The 21,513-nt window shown below is 37.9% G+C and overlaps 1 protein-coding gene across 4 annotated transcripts in view; it reads right to left on the reverse strand.

Annotated features, from left to right (window-relative positions):
* Positions 1-21,513, reverse strand: part of FAM81B (family with sequence similarity 81 member B) — an 88,302-nt gene that overhangs the window by 37,325 nt on the left and 29,464 nt on the right. For all 4 annotated transcript variants that reach the window (XM_021007239.2, XM_021007198.2, XM_078151933.1 and 1 more), the window contains one exon: positions 12,458-12,576. In XM_021007239.2, coding sequence (XP_020862898.1) covers positions 12,458-12,576 — 119 coding nt within the window. The remainder of the gene's footprint in view (positions 1-12,457; positions 12,577-21,513) is intronic.

Consider the following 21,513-nt stretch of genomic DNA (forward strand, 5'->3'; position numbering starts at 1 on the left):
GAACTAGTTACCATTCTTATGTGTAGGTAATAGATGATACTCCAATAATAAGAAAAAACTTGCCTTTACATGTTCACCTTTTCCTTCTCTTCATACTGGAAAAACTGACCCATGGGAAGTAAGGAAGGAGGTCTAGAGTCATTTAGACCCTTCTTATCAGCAATAGGAAGTGGTGTCTTATTTCATCCCATTTTGTGGGAAGCTTTCTTTCACATCCCATCTCTACTATTAAATATTGAGCCTATTTGATAAAATAAAATCTTTTTTCTTTGAATTAAATTAAAACAATTAAACATTTCATTGATAACAAAATGCTCATTGGAAATAGGTATATATAGGGAGCAAAAAGATATGAATTAAGTTGCATAATAAGTCCATTAGTCACCATTCTGGCAAAAATGTAGGGAGAACAGAAATGAGGAAGGGTGAAGTTTAGCCAAATGAGAACTAATTTGATTCTAACACAGAGGGTTACCTTGTCAAGTTTTTTAAAAGCTTTGGTTAAAGAAGGGAGACTTTAAAGGGAAAATGAGCTAGTGTCCTCACTGACCCAAGGGGGAACAATATTATTTGAGATACTAAGGTTAAACTACTGAGAGAATGGAAAAGATTGGAGGAAAAAAAAGATTTTGAAAGATTTGAAATATGATTCTATTCATTTCTTGGCACTTTTGAACTTTATCATCAAAAAATGATATTCAGAAGGAAAATAATAAGTTTGCATGTGTCCCTGTAGTTTGACAGAGGAAGTCGACTTTGGATATGTCCATTCACTGCCACTGAATTGACTAGAATCATAGGTTTTGATTATAAACAGATATTTGCTGTCAATCTGCATGGAAAAAAATTGTATCATTGTTGAGCTGCACTGCTGGAGGGAGTCCTCCCATCAGATGAGGTCATAGCTTTGATGAATGACTACATGGGTAGATCTATTTATTCTTCACAGAATCTCTGAATCTCAGAATGGGAAGGAACTGTAGATTCCAGTTAGTCCAACCTTCAACCAATGGTATTCTCTTGAGAAACTTCACCTTTTTGGTGTATTTTTGGTAAGCTCTAATTGTTATTCAGTCAAGTAGGTCAATATTTGTTGTTGTTCAGTTGTTTCTAACTCTTTGTGACCCCATTTGGGGTTTTCTTGGCAAAGACACAGGAGTGGTTTGCCATTTCCTTCTCCAGGAAACTGAGGCAAACAGAGTTAAGTGACTTTCCCAGGGTCACACAGCTAGGAAGTATCTGAGGCCAGATTTGAACTCAGGAAGATAATGAGTTCACACAGCTAGGCCAGTGCTCTAGCTATTGTGCCACCCACCTGCCCCTGTGCCACTTAGCTACTCCTAGTATGCCAATAAGCATTTGTTAAACATTTCTATGTGGCAGACACTGTATTAAATGCTGGAGATAGAAAAAAAAAGACAAAAACAAGGTCCCTGTCCTTAAAGAGCTCACATTTCAATGGGGGAGACAACATGCGAATAACTTTATATACAAGATATATACAGTGTAAATGTAAGTGAATATTGGACAGTAGCTGGGGGCAGGGGGAGAAGAATGGGAAAGGTCTCTTGAAGAAGGAGGGATCTGAGTTTGGTAGGAGGCCAAGGAAGCCAGCAAGGAAAAGGTGAGGAGGAAGAGCATTCCAGGCATGGAGAATAGCCAGTACAAAGGCTTGGAGATGGGCCATGGAGTGTTGTATATGAGGAGCAGAAAATCAGTCAGTGTTGCTGGATTGTAGAATGTGTAGAGGGGAGTTAAGTATAAGAAGACTGGAAAGGTAAGAAGAAGCCAGGCTGTGAGGGAGTTTTTGTGTTTATGGATTCCCTCTTCCACCCATTGCTTGTAGTTTTGCCCTTTGGAGCCAAGCAGAGCAAATCTAATTCACATGATAGCCCTCTTACTCTGGTGTGTTCCTTGAGAAGTCAGGGCTCACCATTGTCTGGGCTGTGACCACGTGATGTGATGTAAATGTATTTTTCCTGGTGCCGACCTCCCAATGTAGGATGATCGTTACCTAACCATCACTGCATTCAAGAGGGATGAAATCACTGTAGGATCCCAAATGACTTTTATAATTTTCAGAAGCTACTGGGTGCAGTGCAGTTACAACTCTTACTTTGTCTAGGTCAACTGAGTGTCCTGTTCATTCCTGTTGGATCAGGATTGATTGAGGGAGAACTGCGGGCTTCTGTTTGGACTGTTTATCAGATCTGAATCTGGTCTGCATCTGATCTGGAATTAGCCATCAACTTAAGTCTCTACTGAGAGATTTCTAGTTCGGTATAGTGGGAAGAAAGGACTTCAAGTTCTCTAGCTGTGTGACCCAAGGCAGGTCACTTAACCTCTCTACACTTTCCTTTTCCCATCTGCAAAATCCTTCACTTTGCATTTGCTGTCCAGCCTAGTTTCAACTCCATGGAAAAAGATGTCCCTAAGACAGGTAGCCCCTTGTGTTCTTCTCTCCCACTTTCCAGCCATTTGTAGGTTCTTTCCGCTTTCGGACTGTAAGCTTGTTGAGGTCAACTGTCTTTCTTTTTATTCATTGTATCCTTAGTACTTAGCACAATGCCCAGCACATCATAGACACTTAATAAATGTTGACTGGATTGGATTGTAAAATGGGAATGATAATGCCTATACTACATGCCTCACAGGTTTGCTGTGGGATTATGGACCTTAAAGTACTATATAAATAAATAAACATACTGTATATATTTATAAATTATTATTACGATTCAGTGGCTTTTTACCTAAGTAAAGGGATTGCTAATCTCCCTGAGACCTAATATAGGTGCTACTTAAACATGGAAAGGTGACAAATATCAAAGGTTGGTTAAGTAAGCACTTTGTATACTGAGAGCAACTCTTTAGCTACTTAAGTGGCTTCTGTTTGGACTTTATCAGATCTGAATCTGATAGGTTGTGTAATGGATAGAGACCTGGGCCTGGAGTCAGGAAGATCTGAGTTCAAATTTAGCCTCGTATACTTAATAGCTGTATTGCCCTGGGCAAATTACTTAACATTGCTTGCCTCAGTTTCCTGAGGCTCCAGCTAATGAGTTGAGAAAGAAATAGAAAATCACTCCAGTCTCTTGCCAAGAAACCAAATGGGGTTAAGAAGAGTCAGACACAACTAAAATGACTCAACAACAACAATTTCCATCAAATCATGCAATTGTTCATAAATAATGCATGTGCTAATTGAGAAGCTTTAGAAGGATTGTATCTAAGCTGACAGCATATATAATGATGAAAAGCTGGTGGACCCTAGAAGGGATGTTAGGACTAATTTAGAAAAGTCCACAGTAAGTTGGCCAGTTGACTTCAGGATTCCATAAATTCAATGAGATCTTCATTTCTCAGAGTGATTTCTAATTCACTAAGTCATTCCAATTCAACCAAATTTTCTCTTTCCTTGTATTTGCTGCCTGATTGTGACAAAATGATGGACCATCCTATATTTGTGAAGACATCTTTGTCCAGACACAGAATGACCCAAGAAGCCACAAGCCATTTCATGTCCAGAATGATTTGCCCTAACCTAGATGCCCTTTGATGGAACAGGACATAATAAAATCTTACTGGGGCTAGCAGAATACCAGTAATTCAATAAAATAATTAAACATTTGTTAAATTATGTACAAGGTACTACTCTAGGCACTGAGAATTAAAAAGTAAAATGTAGATCCTATTTCAATGATTTTACAATCTAATAGCAGAAAGACATATATACAAATAACAAAGACGAAGGGAAAATGGGATAAGTGAAGAGAATTTCTAGCAATGTGCCATGAGAAATTTAAAGAGAAAGAGAACCCACTTGTCTGAAGGTAAAGGAAGTTTGTTTCATGGAGAAGGTGGCACCTGAATTGAACCTTAGAGAAAGATAAGTATTTTTACAAGAAGAGATTTCCATAAAAAGGTCTATTTTGAGCATTGAGAATAGTAGAAAAGAAATAGTAGAAAAGAAGAAGGGTAAGGTGAGATTGGGGATGGGCAGTAGACCATAAGATGCTATAGTAGTTTGTGGAGGTATGGATGGGGCCAGGGTCAAGAGTAGGTTTTGGTTTTTGTTTAAAATAGAGAAACCCTAAGCATGTCTGTGGGCTGAGCCAGCAGAGCAGGTCTAAGATGATGTGTCTGACCAGACATGCAAACTCATATCGTTTTTCCATTCCTTCAGCTTCCAGGAAAATAAAATCAAGTCTCTGTAAACTATAGCATATCCTCAAGTATAGTGTAAGCATTCATTCAATTGGCATAGAGTATAGCCATAGACAATTATCCTGAGTATACAGCACATATGTGATCACATAGCATATAACATCCACATTAGAATAGCATGCAATAGATATGTGGCACATGCAAAAACGTAATATATAAAATCACATAACAGTACACCATGTGTTTGGAAGGAACCTTAAAGGTTAGCTAATTCAACCTCTTCATTTAATAGATAAGGAATTGAAACCCAGAGAAATGAAATATCTTGCCCAAGGCCACCTGGCTAAATATTTGTGGCTCTCCACTGTTCCACTATATGAAGGCATAGAAAGTATTAGCCTTGGGAAATTGATGATGGGAATGTTTTTAATTCCTTGCTAGTTTTCCTGAAGTCTGTTTAAGTTTTTTTTGTTTTGTTTTGTTACGTCTTATGCTTTAATTTGGCTTAGTTGGGGAGATTCAGTGGACATGTGGCTTTACTAGCTATAGATTGAATGCCAGGCACTGGTCATTTTGGGGGGGGGGAACCCAGGTGGGACATGGAAAGTAAGCGAAGATTGATTAAAGAGTGAATTTGATTGGTGGATCAAGGAAGCTAATTAGAGACAATGAAATCTGGTGGAGGGGTGAACTTTAGAAAAGAGAAGAGCCATCTCTTTCTGTGAAACTAGAAGGAAAAAGAAGATATTGAGAAGCATATAGAGGACAAATGAGAGAGCTTGTGCCTTGGCCTTAGTCTTGTCAGTCAGGTACAAAGGAGGCAGGCCATCAGCTAAAGGGAAGAGCAAAGACCTGGTAGAGTTAGGGGCTTAAGGAGAGAAGAAGAAATTTGGAACATCTCCTGGGCACTGTTACAGAAGGTTAAAAAGAAATTAATAAAAAGATTGCTGAACAGCACTGAGTGAACAGTTGAAGTTAGGTAGTATAAATCTGTTGTAGGCCCAGTCAGCACAATTCTGATTTATCTCCCAGAAGCATTAGGCAATTTAAGAGTAAGATTGGTGGAGGTGGGTAGGAGATGGAAGAGTTTTCTGGTATTTGAATTTTGACTCAGCTCCACCAACGCAGTTGTACAAGGCAGATCAAAACATATCACCACAGGTAATGTAGACTTTGTAAGAAGGCCAGAACTTTGATCACAGGGGAATAAGCTCAGCTATTGACTGTGAGAACAATTACAGAATAGAGGTGAACTCCTAAGTTCTGAGTGGTACAAACATTTGTATCTTCTCAGACACTTTGCTGAATAAGTACCTTGGTCAGCACCTATTGTTGCTTCAGAGTAGATGTGCACACGGGAGGGTGGGGTACTTTTGGTCTATGGAGACTGTTGGGAACTGGAGAGAAAGGGTCTATTTCTGGTTTAGGAGTGGTTTAAGTGATTGGGATGAGAAATTGACTGGCAAAAATTATATCCTAGGTTCCCAATGTCTTACTATTATCTATTGTTAGAGGAAATAGAGGTCCTAACCTTATTCATTAGCTGAGGAAGAGGAAGGAAAAGGAGGCTAGAGGCTAAGCTACCCAGGAAGAGGAACAGGTTGAAGAAGGCATCTATCTCATCTCCATAACTCCAACTGAAAAAGCTTTTGCACTAACAGAATCAGTGCTACTACAATAAGAGAAACTATCAAGTAGGGTGAATTATTTTTGCAACAAATATCTTAAAGTGCATTAACCAGGATATCTAGGGAACTGAAACAAAAAAGAGCCATTTCCCCAACAGATAAATGGATACAAGAGATAAACACATTGTTCTCGAAAGAGTCATAAACCATCAACAATTATATGAAAAATTATTTAAAACACTAAGAAAGATGTGAACTAAAATAAATTTGATGTTCCAACTCACCCTTATCAAGTTATAAAACTTCCAATCATTCAAGTTTGAAACTTTCCATCACTCTCACAGTCAATAAGTTGCCAAATCTTGTCATTTCTACCTTTACAATATGTTTGGATCCATCCCTGCTCCCTGCTTTCCATTCAAATGGCCACCACCCTAGTTCAGACCCTTATTAACTCTTAACTATCATACTTCACACAGCTGCCAAAGTGCTATTTCTATACCATAGGTTGTTCCCCCCCCCCCCGTATTGAAGAGGCTCTAAGGGCTCCCTATTGTTTCTAGAATCAAATACAAGCTCCCTTTGCATTGGAAACCCTTTACAACCTGGTTCTGATCTATCTTTTCCAGCTTCATTACATAGTTTGACTCTCCCAATGGAATGTAATTTCCTTCATTTTTGTCATCGTGTTCCCAGTGCTTGGTAGGTGCTAAATAAATACTTGTTGATTGATGGAGTATGTACCTTATATTTACTTTGAATACATTTTGTATCTGTTTATAGGTATCCCTTTTTTTCCAGCAATGGAAAGTATTCAAAGAAAAGAATTCCATGAGAGCCAGAACTGTATTTATTGTTCTTGTGTTTGTGTCTCTAATATTGACTTCACACATTGCTTTATATTTACTTTGTATGTATTTTTGTATTTATTAATTTGTATACATATTGTTTCCCTCCAGTAGAATGCAGATTCCTTGAGGTCAGGTACTTTTCATTTTTATTTTTATGTCTCTAGTGCCTAGCTCAGTGCCTGGCACCTAGAATTTGTTTAATAAATGTTTGTTAAATTGAACGAATTTGTTTGCTCTCATGAAGAGTGCAGAAAGTGAAATCAGGGGTATACTATAAGGTATTCCCAAAGTCCTAGTGCACTTTAAAGCTATTTCAAAGCTTTGTTATTTGTTTAGCTCCTAAGAAGTGGAGAGGAAAGAATACATTCCAAGCATGGGTGGGATAGCCTGTATTGGGGGTGGAGAACCCCAGGCCATATGTGGCCCTCTAGGTCTCAAGTGTGGCCCTTTGACTGAATCCAAACCTCACAGAATGAATCCCCTTAATAAAAGGATTTATTGTGTAAAACTTGGACTCAGTCAAAAGGCTGCACCAAGGACCCTGTGACCTCGAGGCTGCAGGTTCCCTTCCTCCCCCCCCTCCTCCCCCCTGCTCCTGTCCCTGGCCTGTACGATGAAGAGTAAGACCACCATTTTGAACTATAGGTAGTACTAAGGAGAATAAAGTGTAATAAAGTTGGATATAAAGGTTGGAGTCGGTTTGTGATCAACTTTTGATGCCAAATAGAGGAATTCCTATTTGATCCTAGAGCTAAAAGGCAGGAATTGGAGTTTATTGAGTAGGGGAGTGACATGGTCTGTCCTGTGCCTTAGGATGATAGATTGGAGTAGGGAGAGACCCCAGGCAAGGACAATAGGAAGCTATAGGAATAGTTCAGGTGAGAGGTGATAAGGGCCTGAACTACAATAAGACAATTCATGAAAACACATTATAATACTAATATATTCACAGAAAGCCTTTATTGCCTTTTTGATGCCAAAAAACTCCAAAATGAATAGGAATTGAAAGATTTTTCTTTAACAAAATTATTTTAAATCAAGAGCTAGTGTTACATGTAATAGAAAAGGTTGAAGATATTCCCCCCCACCCCCAAAAAAGACATAAAACAACTACTATAAGACATAGTTTTGGAAATGTTTATTATAAGTAAGAAAAATGGAGGGAATAAGCATTGGAATGTAAGTTAGACCACTCCTATAAGCAGAGACCATGATTGTAACTTTAGAAAATAAAAGAGAAATAATAACTAATTGTCATAATTGTGTTTGTATTTGCAGTGCCTAGTGCATAGTAGGTGCTTAAATAGTACTTGTTGCTTGTTCACTTGATTGATGCCTTTAGTGAGATAGCATGACATACATTGTCAGTATTTTTGTTGTTTGTTATTCTGACCTTAATGAATACCAAATAAAATGAGGATTTCCATACATATGATGGAACAACAAAAAATGTCTTAATGAAACTGCAAATTTCCAATACGTCTTTTCTTTTTAAGTCTATGATCAAGTCAACATGTAACTTTCAAAGGTGTCCTGCTTTCTAGGTATTTTTGTATGCCACTGAGAAAACACTAACAACATTATTATGTGGAGAAATATGAATGAAGTAATGACTAAACATATTGACCATAGAAGCATTAGCCTACCAAGGCCTACGCTGGGCCTATAAAAGGACACTACAAAACAGTTTTGACATAAATAGTTAAATAATTTTATGGTTAGTACAAGCGCATGACTAGGTAATGTTACTATAGTAAAAAGGTGAATATAGACTAAATAAATTTATAGATTCAATGTGTAACAATGAAAATACCAATAAGCTACTTTAATTAAACTATAATAACACATGGAAAATAGACAAAAATATTAAGAAAAACTATGAAAAAAATGATGAAAGGGGACATGTATTGCTAGTTCTCAAATTATCTCTCAAAGTGCCAATTATCAAAATTATCTGGTAGAGGATTAAAAAAAAAGAAAAATACTTCATTAGAACAGGAGAGAAAATCCAAAATTAGAGTCCCAAATATGTAATAGTTTACTGTTTAATAAGCCCAAGTTTACAAAACATTGTGGAAAAAATAATTTTAAAATTTTGGAGAAAATTGGATATAAAAAATAATGTTTAGACCTCCATTATATACCATACAATAATACCACAATAAGTACCAATTTGGTCAATAATAAAACAATTTTGAAAACGTATTAGAGCGAGAATTGAAAGAATGATAGAGCTTTGTGTCAGTTGTGAAAAGAAAGAAAATTGTTATGTATAAAGCAAAATAAATTATTAAGAACAAATAGATTCTAGAACATAAAAGTAAAAGGTCTTTGACAAAATATAATGTTTCCATCAAAAATATAAAAACAAGAAATAGGTTGGAAAAAAATCTTTAAGGTTAATATAGCTGATAAAAATCTGACACCTGAAATCTCCAGAGAACTGACATGAAATTTATTAAAACCAATAACCTTCCTTAGGCCCCAGAGGATAAATGGTTCAAAGATATGAACAGATAGCTCTGGGAGGGAGAAATAAAACATTCTTAGCAATCATTTAATTTCTTTATACATCCCCAATAATCAGAGAAATGTAAATTAAAGCAACTTTGAGGCACTACTTGTTACTTATCAAATTTTGAAACAGTTAAAAATAAACTTTCGATGTCGCAGAGGCTGTGAGTAAGTAATGTTTGTGAACTGATCACTTGATAGATGCTTTTAGTAAGACAGCATGACATAAACTGTCAGCATTTTTCTTGTTTTTCATTTTGAATTTAATGAACACCAAATAAAATTAGGATTTTCATATACATAGTAGAACAAAAAAAGAGAAGAGTGGACATGAAACCACACATTTCTAAGTTGTCCGCCTTGCTTTTCTTTTTAACTATATACTAAATTCAACATGTAACTTTCAAAGTTGTCCTGCTTTCTCATTATTTTTGTACATCACTAACACAAAACTAAAAAAAACCGATAGAAAAAGAAATATGATTACTAATAATGATAAAACGTATTGAATATATGAGATGTGCTCTCAGTTATAGGGTTTTTTTTGTGGAACTGTGCATTGTCAGTTCGTTGTTTTTTTTTTTTGGAAAACAATTTGGTAGTATACAGTAAGAGTCAAAAAAGTGATCAAACTTTTTGACCTGGTGTTAGTAGGACCATCACCTGGGGATGTTATTAAAAGGAAAAAAAATCTATTTGTACAAAAAATTAGAAACAGCTTGCATAAACAATGATTTGAGAATGGCTGAGTAAATTGTGGTACACCAAATGGACTGAAATATTGTTGTAAAAAGACAAATATGATACATACAAAGAAACATGGAAAATATGTTTATACAAAGACCTGGGGAGCCAATACAGTAGAATCAGAACAACATACATTTTAAGTATGATTATATAAATATGACAACAATAAAATCTAAAAGGTACACAGAGGAAAAAAGGATTTGAAAGATAATGCAGAAGCAAATAATTCTACTGTTATTATTTTGTTAAAGTTCATAAAGGCATGTGCACATGTGTGTATGATATGCACATACCCCAGACAGATTCAACAGGACTGAGGGCATAGACTGTGATATTCCAGGAAGAGATCAAAGCATAGAAATCTCTTCCAGCTCTAACCCTAGGCTCCTTTGTTGATGAATCTACAAGGAGGGAGATTTTAGTTCAACATATGCAAAATAATGTTTAATAATGGAATAGGCTGTCTAATTAGAGAATTCTTTGTATTTGAAATCTGCGATTAGTGGCTGAGTAACTGGAATTGTCTGGGCGGTTGTGGGGAGAATTCTTCCTGCATTGGGTGAGAAGTTAGGGTAGACGACCCCAGAGGTCCTTCCTAAGTCAGATTTTTCTTTGTGCATATAATGAAATGTTGAATTAGAAATATTATATAGGACCATAGTGCTGGAAAGGACCATAGAGCCTATAGTTAGTCTGATACTCCTCATTTTGCAGACAAGGAAATTGAGGCTGGGAAAGTGACTTACCCAAGGTCAAGCAGGTAGTGTCTAAATTCAAACTCAGGTCCTCGACTCCAAATCTAGTGTCCTTTCCACTGCACTATATTCCTAGATATTTTACAAGTTTCTTTCCATTTAACAAAACAAAATAATAAAAAAAACTAATTAAGGTTGTCCTACCTATATTGGAATAATATTACTCTTAAAAGTGACACTTTTCTAAAATATTGTGCTGATTTGGAACTATGTCTAACAAGTTACTAAGTTGTGTGCATGTGTTTTTATGTGTACGAATACTAGGCCTACACTCTCAAAGAAATAAAAAATAAAAAGAGGAAAATGACCTATGCATATAAAATATTCATAGCAGCTCTTTTTGCAGTAACCAAAACTAGAAAATGAAGGGGGTATCCTATTGAGGAATGGCTAAAACAAATTATAGAATGTGAATGTGATAGAATATTATTGTTCATAAGAAATAACAAAATGGAAGGCTTCAGATGAATTCGGATGGCTCGTATGGACCAAAACCGAGCAGAACTAGGAGAACAATTTATAGAGTGATAACATCATAGAGAAAAACAAAGATTGGAAGGATTTTAAATTCTGATCACTCCAATGATAAACCACAAATCCAAAAGAATGAAAAGGAAATGTACCATTCACCTCCTGACAGAGAAATGATAAATTTGAAATGCAGAAAGAGGCATACATTTTTGGACTTGGCCAATATGGGAATTTCTTTTGCCAGACTACACATATATGTGTTGAAGTCTTCATCATTTTTGAAAAGTTTGCTTAGGTTGGAGGGTGAGAGGGTATCAATGGGAGAGAGAATATAATAAAAGAAAAAAAACCCAAAATGCTATGCTAATGACATTTAAAATTTTTAAACAACGCGTGCGTGCGTGTGTGTGTTACTTGTAAAATTTGCTTCCCAGATTTTGGTGGTGGGGAGGATGGCTATAAAAACTTTGGAATGGAGCTAGGTTGTGAAACACTTTGTGCCACTTTGTTGGGTTTTCAGATCTTTCTAGCTCTGTATCTTCTGGGTTTTCTTTTTCTTTTTGGAAAGAAACTATGTACTAGGCACTGTGCTAAGTGCTTTACAAAAATCTCATTTGATCCTTACAAAAACTCTGGGAGGTAGGTGCTGTTATTATCCTCATTTTATAGTTGAAGGAAACAGGCAGACAGAGGTTAAATGACTTACCCAGGATCACTCAACTAGTGAGCATCCGAAAGCAGATTCAAGTCTAGATAAGACTTGACAAAAATTCTATTGTTTATTTGTGTTTATTATTTGTGGCAATCTGTTGGGGCTGGGGAAATGGGTAGGGGAATGATAAGTATATCTTTCCCAGGCAAAGGCTTATAAGCTATCTCTTTCTTTTTTTGCAGTCATGCAAAGCATATTTTCAGGTTGGCCATGTGACAAAAACAAACCAAAAAAACCCCAAGAAAAATAAAAGTAAGTTTAAAAAATAGGATTATAGATTTAGAGCTGGAAAGAACTTTAGATGCCAAAAAATCTTACCTCCTCATTTTACTGATGAAGAAACTGGGTACTACAAAAGTGAAATGACTTGCCCAAAATCACACAGCTTGTAATAAGCAGGGTTCAAAACCAAGTCCAGAACTCTCCCCACTACATCTACATCACGCTGGCTTTCACTGTGAGTCTCTTTTCCCACCAAACCTATCTCCAGTTTAGCTTAGTTATACTAATCTGGTTACTATAATATGAGGTTTATTTGTAGAAGAGAACTGAGGAAAAAAGAGATTGTGACATCTAATTACTAGCATAGGAATTCCAAACACATCTTCCACTTACCTCGTCACTCTTCCACGGAGATCTCCCATTCCATGCAGCTGGTTCTGGTTAAAACTCTGGGAAGCAAAATTTCTTTCGGTTGCTGCATTGTCCCGGGCCCTTATTTGTTCTTCTAGAACCTGCAAATTTTGAGTTATAATCTTCTTTAATACACACACACATACATAAAAACATACATATGTATACATATACATATACATATACATATACATATACATATACATATACATATACATATACATATACATATACATATACATATACATATACACATAGAGACATATACATATACATATATATACATACATACATACATATATATACGTATATATATACATATATCATATATCATATATTATATATTATATATATATAATATATAATATATATATACATATATATATATATATTTGTTTTTCATGCCACAGGGAGAGTACTATTTGTCAGCTATGCCTCAGATTCTTGTTCAGGCATGTTGTTGTTTAATTGTTTCAGTTGTGTCCATTTCTTCATGACCCCATTTGGGGCTTTCTTGGCAGAGATACTGGAGTGGTTTGCCATTTCTTTCTCCAGCTCATTTTAGAGGTGAGGAAACTGAAGCAAGCAGGGTTAAGTGACTTGCCCAGGGTCTAGTGTCTGAGGCTGGATTTGAACTCTGGTCTTCCTGACTCCAGCCCTACTGCCTTGTTCAGGTATGGGTTGGACTAAATTGCTTCCAGGGTCCTTTCTGTTATCGGTTGGGTGGCCTGTTTAGGCAATGTAGTTTTCATGAGAAAAATCACCACGATAAGGAGGATAGAGGTTGCTTGAAATGAGCCCATGGAGGGTGGGCTACATCCTAAAACTTGTATCCAACTACAAAGAAGCAAGTATTTTATATCATAATACACAGAATATTAAATACAGAAGAATAATAGCAAGATAGTGACTTATCCTAGGCTTTCTCATCTTTTCAAAGATGAGAATGAGGAAACAGTAACAATAATTGACATTTACATGGTTTTAAACTTTGAAAAGCACTTTGGCATATTATCTCATTTAATCCTCTCACCAACCTTGTGAGGTATTATTGGACTTGTTTTTAAAGATGAGGAAACTGAGGCTTGGAGAGGTTAAGCCACTTGCCAAAGATCATATAGCTCGTAAATAATATCAGAGGTGGGATTTGAGGCAGATCTTTGCAACTCAGTTCCCAACATTATTTACTCTTTTATACTGTAGGCCCATTCTTAAATCTATTATACATTCTAAATATTGATTTTAAAAATGGTGTTGAGGACAGGATTTAGAGACAGAAATGTGGGTTTGAATCCTGGGTCTAATATTTACCGACTGTGCAACCATGTGTAAATCATTTAACCTTTCTGAGCTTGTTTTCTTATCTATAAAACCTTCATTTTGCAGATAAGGAAACTGAAGCTCAGACTGCCTCTGTACCCTATGTCACAGCGTTGTTAAGGGGATCAATTAATGCAAACCACTTTGTAAATTTTTTATGTTTTAAAACTTCAGTGAATCTGTGACCTAATTACTGTGAGCATAGGTATATATTGAACTATGTACCTATTGGTACATTTATCCATAGGGACCGATCCTTCTCATCCTGTTTAATTCCTGTCTATGTTCTCTCAAAGATCATCTCCAGGTTATCTACCCAACCTTTCTCTAGCCTGCATTTATTTCACAGGTACTAGGGCTGTGCTTAGGATTACTACCTGTCATATCTGGCCTCAGACATTTACCAGCAAGTCACTTACATTGTGTTTACCTTAGTTTCCTCAATTGTAAAATAGGGATCATAATAGCACCTACTTTGTAGGGTTGTTGCAAGGATCAAATGAGATAATATTTGTAAAGTGCTTAGCACAATGCCTGGCACATTGTAAGTACTAAAGAAATGTTTGGGGGCAGCTAGGTGGTGCAGTAGATAGAGCACTGGCCCTGAAGTCAGGAGGACCTGAGTTCAAATGCTGCCTCAGACCAAACACTTGACACTTACTAGCTGTGTGATCCTGGGCAAGTCACTTAACCACAATTGAAAAAAAAAAGAACTGTTTGTGCTTTCCCTCAACCCTTCAAGTGAAAAGCTCATTTTTGCATGTATGTCATTATCAGAAATACACTACAGCCACCATGTATTTTTCCATTGCCTTTTGGGGTGACTGTTAGCTTTGGATGTTGAATGGAGCTTACTTCATGGAGGGCAGGAGATATTTCTTTTGTGGACTTGTATCTTTAACGCCTAGTCCAGTACTTTGCATGTAGTAGGTGCTTAATAATTTGTTGAATTAATGGGGTGCTCTAGCTAAACATTTCTCTGACAACATATATTCTTGAGACTGTCTCTGCATAAGGTGTCCCAGCCTGCTTCTGCTCACCATGTGCCCATCTGTGGGTAATCTTCAATAATACTTTTTCAGAGATGACAGTATTCCATGACTCAAAGCTATGCAACGTCACTGGAATAATATTGAATTTTTTTTTTAATGGGCCTTTGTTTCCAGGAGAAGCTAGGGGTCATTAAAAGAACTGTTCACTTTCCTAAAAGCAATCCAGTCTGCTTTCCCCTTCTGTTCCACTATGAGCCCTAAAGGGGAGCAGGGGGACAGGAATGAGAATGGTGGGCTGCCCTTGGTCTTAAAATCTCTCTGGGCACGAGGGGAGGAGGAGAGCTGAAAAGGTGCAGTTTATCCACATTCCAATTACAGGACTCCAGACACTTCCTAGCTCTGACTCTTACTGGTTAAGTGTCTCTGTGGGACTCACCTCACTGTCACTCTGACTATTCAAGCTTAGCTCAGATTGAGAAGGGAACCAGGACAGAAGGACCCAAGAAACAATGCCTCAGCATCTTGACTGAAGCAGAGCTCTAAAAGGACTCCTGCACCAATCCAGTACACCTTCAGTGCCTACTGGTAACCTCTGAGTAGCCAGGAGATCACTGGGGGAAGAAGTCCCATGGCTCCACGCTCTTTGAGAGTAGAGACCACTTTGCTTTTCTCATCTTTCTTCCCTTCTCTTTCATGACACTGTTCTTTTTCTGGTCGACTTACTTACCTGTCCACTCCTCAGTCTCCTCTGGTGGGTGATCCTAATGAGGAGGATCTCTCCCAAGGTTCTTTCCTGGGCTCTTTTCTCTTTTGCCCCTATACATTCTTGATCAACTCACAAGTTCCCACGGCTCAACTATCACCTCTATGCAGACAACACCAGATCCATTTACCAACCTCTTATGTCTCCCTTGAGATCTACTGTCTCATTGTTAATTGACTGGATATCTCAAACTAGATGTCATCAAACTCAGTATGCCTAAGATACAACTCATTGTCTTCTCTCTTCTTTCCCATCTAAACTCACCCCTAATACAAACTTCACTATTTCTGTGGAGGACTAGCCTTTCATTCACCTACATTCACAGTCTCATTGTTTTTCTCAAGTTTTCCATTTCACTCATCTGCCATATCCCATTAACTTCCAAGTCTTATCAATTCTACCTCTACAACATCTCTCCCCTTCTTACCCTTCTTTCTACTCAGTGACCTATGACCTTCATATCTTATCACCTCTCACCTGGACTGCTGCAATAACTTCTTAGTTGTACCTCTGGCTTTGACCTCTCTTTTTTCTTCAAATCATCCTCTACAAAATAATCTTCCTAAAATACAAGTCTGACTGTGTTGCTCCCCTGCTCCTTGATCAAGTCATTCCTCTGTTCAAGAATCTTTAATGGCCCCATATTTTCTCTAGGATAAAATATAAACTCAGCTTTGCACTTAAAAACCTTCACAGAATGGCTCCTGTCTCCTGGCTTATTTCACATTCCTTCCTTCATATACCACTTCCAGACAATTGGCCTTTCTGCTGATCCACAAACACAACATTCTGTCTACTGCTTCTATGTCTTTGGACAGACCAACCCCCTTCCCGGAATGTAGACTCTCTCACCAGAAAATATTCAACTCACGTGCTCCTTCCAATATGAAGTTTTTCCTAATTCTCCATTTTTGTTAGTATTCTAGCCCTCATAAAATGGTATGATATTGATTTATCTGTTTGAATGATGCATCCTCCAGTAAATATAAGCTTCTTGAAAGGTTAGTTTTTGTATTTCCAATACATAGCACAGTTTTACATATGGTAGGCAGCTAATAAGTACTTCTAAATGCTTGTTGGATTGGATGGGGAGCTACCATTAGAGTGTGAGCTCCTTGAAAGCATGGACCACATTTTTTTGTTTTGTTTTGTTTTATTTTCTTTCATAGCTCTAGAGCAGGCGTGGGGGGAACCTGTGGCCTCGAGGCCACATGTGGCCCTTTAGGTCCTCAAATGAGGCCCTTTGACAATCCAAACTTCACAGAACAAATCCCATTAATAAAAGGATTTGTTCTGTAAAACTTGGTCTCAGTGAAAAGGCCACACCAAGGATCTAGAGGGCCACCTGTGAGCTTGAGGTCTCAGGTTCCCTATCCCTGGTCTAGAGCTTAGCATGGTGCCTGGAGCATAGTGCTTAATAAGTATTTGTTGACTAGCTGAAGATCCTTTGGAGTAGGCTACCTCCACTCACTCCTCCCTCCTCATGTAGTTTCTGTTTCCACCTACCTTCCCACATTTTTTTGGTCTTTCCCAAATGAATAGCTCTGCTCAATGTGCCATCCTCCAGAAGGATTTCCCTGAGCCTTAGCAGTGAAATCTTTTTAATCTGAGACAGTCTCTCATTTGGCTTTGGTGACCCATAACTGAGATATCCTGAGCAAAATTTTCCAAAATTCAGTCCTGACCTGACAAGCTTTCCTGGGTTCTTTCTACCTGGTCTCATAGACCTTATAAAATAGTAACAATATGGATTGAAACTCGAGGTCAAGTTAAGGCAATGAGCATACATTAAGCGCTTACTAGGTGCTGTAAATACAAATATAAGTGGAAAAGATAAAAAGACAATCCCTACTATGCTAGACACATACACAATTGTATTGCAGTGTTTATATGAAAAACACTTGCAGCATATACCTGTACAACCTCTGTGGACTGGATGAAAAAGACCATCCACATTGAGGAGAGCTTGAGGTTCCCTGGGAAAGCCATGTATGTCATTAAGGTGTACACTGTGGCTCTACTATGTTCAGACCCAGAAAATTTTCCTGGAGTGTCAGCGTTTTGGGGGATCAATTATAACTTGTTTAAAGTGACCATTGCAGGCAAATTGATTATTGGGGCTCAAAACCTGGCTGCCCTCACAATCCATGCCTCCTGGGCTTGCAAAAAGATAGATATCCCTGGACCACAGGGACCACTTTAGACATGGACCAAGCACTTTACATATGCTTGTTGATTAGCTGATTGGTAGATAGAAGTTGGAGGTGATAGAGGACATCAACAAAGGCCTGAGCTTTTAGGGAATAGATCTAGGGAAGTTACACCTTACTAATTCTCCATTTTCTGAGGAAGGGACTCAGAAATAGCATATTCTTGTTGCCTAGAATGAAACTCATTGTGAGAAGTGGTGCATTCTTAAGACGAGGGGAATTTGGGGTGTGCTAAATGAGCAGCACTAACATTCTATGTATTTAGATAGAACTTTCACTGAAAAGGAGCTAGATTAGTTTAGCACAGTACTTAGGGCTTAGTACACAATTAATAACTGTTTATTGACTAAGTGACTAAACTAGATGATAGTAAACTGAGTCAGCGGCATGATATGGCAGTCAAAAAAGATAATGCAATTGGGGTTGCATTAAGAGAGGCATGGCTTCCAGGAAGAAGCAGGTGAAGATATTACCCTATTCTGCCCTGGTCATGTTACATCAGAAAGGGTGTTGCTTTCTGGGTACAACAGTTTAGAAAGGCAATTAATAAGCTGGAGAGTTATCTAGAAGAGGACAACTAGGATGGTGAAGGGTCTTAAGTTAATTGTAATTTGAAGACAGCTTGAAAGAAGTTGGGATATTTAGCTTGATAAAAAGAAAACTGAAGTGGGTGGGCATTGGAGATCAAGAGTAGAATATGGCAGCCATATCCAAGTATTTGAATGGCTGTTATGTGGAAGAGGGAGTGCATTTATTCTGTTTGGCCCCAGCAGGCAGAACCAGGAGCAGTATAAGCCACAAGAGGTAGATTTAATCTTGATGTCAAGAAAAACTTCTTTTAAGTAGAGCTGTCCAAAAGCAGAATGAGATGAATGGAAACACCATCGATGGTGGTGACTTCTTCATCACTGCAAATATTCAAGCAGATGTTGGAAGACAACTTGTTGAGTATGTTAGAGATGGAGTTGTTAGTTGGACTAATGGCTCCTGGGATTCCTTCTAATCCTAAAATTTGATGATTAGATGTCTTCTCCTATGAGGCAATCACATTTGTATTTGTATCATTGTTATTTAAAGCTCTCTTCTTCTACAGAACTACAGACTCCTTGACAGGAGAGAGACTCCTCAAGGATGGAGAAAGCCATTCTTTCTTTGTATCCCCACTGCCCTTCATACAATAAATACACAGAGGAAAAAAAAACAAATCTGGAAATATTTTAGAAAGAACTTGGTAATGTTCACTGAATTATGAATTTTCATTATGACAGTACTGTCTAGAAATGGAATTGATTTCTTTAATACTTTTACTGTAAGATACTACCAATAGCTGTGATAATAGTTGCTACTTCCCCTTGACCTCAACCTAAGCCAATTCACATTTATAGTAAATATATATAGATTTATTGGTGACTAAGGCTACCTCTCCAACCTCTATCTTCTTTCCTCCATCTCTCCAAATTCCTGATGTCAATACTGAGATATGATAATTCTGGGGAAGACTAATGAAATTATAATGTGAATTATAGAGATAGCCTGGAAATCTCCATGACTATAAGGTTGATAAGGACAGGGACCAGTCTTATCTAAACACTGTATCTCTCCCATTGCCCAGCACAGTACTTTATATATTTGTTGAATCTGAATTGGAATTGGAAATCACTGACAAGAAAAGTTTTATAGTTCCTAGTAGGAATAACTCAGACTTCAGAGAAAGTGAGAGAAAAGGACTTAGAAAAGAAAAAAAAATATTTAATGTCTCTAGCATAGGGCTTGGCCCATAAGTTTGTAACTTTGTAAGTTCTTGTGTGATGGAATTGAACTAGTATTCAATATTTGGAGAATATGCCACTTTTTAGCATAAATTTGGGGTTTGGATAAGCATTGACTGTTCTTTGACTTCATTGATTTTTCTGTATTATACAGGAGAGTAACACTGCATTAATTAGAACCCCATTCATTTGGAATTCATGATAATTTGCCCATTACTGTCCTGGAGTTTACTTTGGCATTATCTACATAAAAAAGGCTTGCTAAGCAAATGGAAATGAAAATGTCAAATGTCCATATATGGAAACCTGTCCATTTACAAATTAGCTGATGGAATCTGCCAGAAGAGCAAGAAAAGCTTGCCTGAGAGCTCAAAAAGCAATACATTTCATTTTATAACAACGCTTTTTTACTAAATTAAAAAAGTCAGTCAACTAACCTACTCTGTGCCAGGCACTGTGCTAAGTACGAGGGACACAAAGAAAGGTAAAAGATGGTCCCTGCCCTCAAGGAGCTCGTCGTCTAAGGGGGGAGACACAACTGTACAAGCATGCTATAGATAGGAAAAAATGTGGATAGTCTCAGAGGGAAGGTGTTAAGATTAAGGAGGCCTGGGAAAGGTATTTTGCAGAAGGTGGGACTTTGAGGTAATGCATAAAGAATGATGAAACTTGTTTAAAAAAAAAAGAAATCATTTTTAATGACTGAGATTGAGAGAATATCCAATTGTAGAATCCTAAGATTACAAGACTTAGAGCAGGGAAAGACTAGAGACTATCTAATGTAGATCCTGCTTCCTTTTTCCTTCTGGATTTTCAAGAAACCTCTCTCTTCTGTTTCTCTTCCTACCTGTCTGACCACTCCTCAGTCTATACTGGGGCTGGACCATCATCCATATTCCACCCTCTTTGCTTGTGGGTGCTCCTGGGCTCTGTCTTGGGCTCTCTTTTCTCCCTTCATACTTTTGCCTGGTGATCTCATCAGGTCCTTATGGGTTCAGTGATCACCCCTGTTCAGATGACTCCCCAGTCCACATGCTCAGGCCTCATCTCTCTCCTGAATTATAGTCCACATTATCAGCTGCCTGCTGGACATGTCCACCTGCATATCCCACTGGTACTTCAAAGTCAACATGTCCAAAACAGAAATCAAACCTAGCTATCTTTCTAATTTCCCTCTTTCTGTCTGGCACAACACCAGCCTTGTAATTCTGTCATTTAGCAACCTCAGGCATCCCTGACTCTTCCCTCTCCCTAACCCTCCATATTCAACCAGTTGCTAGGTCCTGTGAACCGGTTGTCCACAACATCTTTCCCATATGTTTCCCTTTTCTCCATGCATGATGCCACCACTTAATTCCACTCACTCTTTCCTAGACTGTTGCTATGGACTTCTAAAAGGTCTCCTTGCCTCCAGCATCTCTGTCTCTAATTCCCATTCCATACAGTTGTCAAATAGGTGTTCCCAGAGTACAAGCCTGAGGCTGTCATTCCCCTACTTAGGAGAAAGAATTTCTGTGGCTCTAAGGCAGAAAGAAAAGACAAAATCTTCAATTTAGCATTTAAAGCCCTTGACAATCTGACTCCAGCCTATCTTTGAAAACTTATTCTACTTAACTTCCTCTAATAGTAACTTTTTCCCAGCCAAATTGGCCTATCTGCCCTCCCTTCCCTCCAGATCTCTGCTGTGTCTTTGCACATGCTGACCCCACAGGGCTGGAATGCTCTTCCTCCTCACCTCAGCCTCTTGGAATCCCTAGTTCCCTTCAAGATTCAGCTCCAATGCCATCTCCTACATGAGGTTTTTCCTCATCCCATTAGTGGTTAGTGCTTCCTCTCCCATTACTTAATATTTACTTATCTGTGTTCCATACTGGTTCACACTCAGTAGAATGCAAGCTCTTTGAGGGCAGGGGAGATTTTGTTTCTGCCTTTGTATCCTCAGTGTCTAGCTGCAGAGCCTGACACATAGTAGGCACTTAATAAA

This window comes from Phascolarctos cinereus, unplaced genomic scaffold, assembly GCF_003287225.1.
Source record: "Phascolarctos cinereus isolate Bilbo 61053 unplaced genomic scaffold, phaCin_HiC Scaffold_4;HRSCAF=312, whole genome shotgun sequence".
In the NCBI taxonomy this organism is placed as follows: domain Eukaryota; kingdom Metazoa; phylum Chordata; class Mammalia; order Diprotodontia; family Phascolarctidae; genus Phascolarctos; species Phascolarctos cinereus.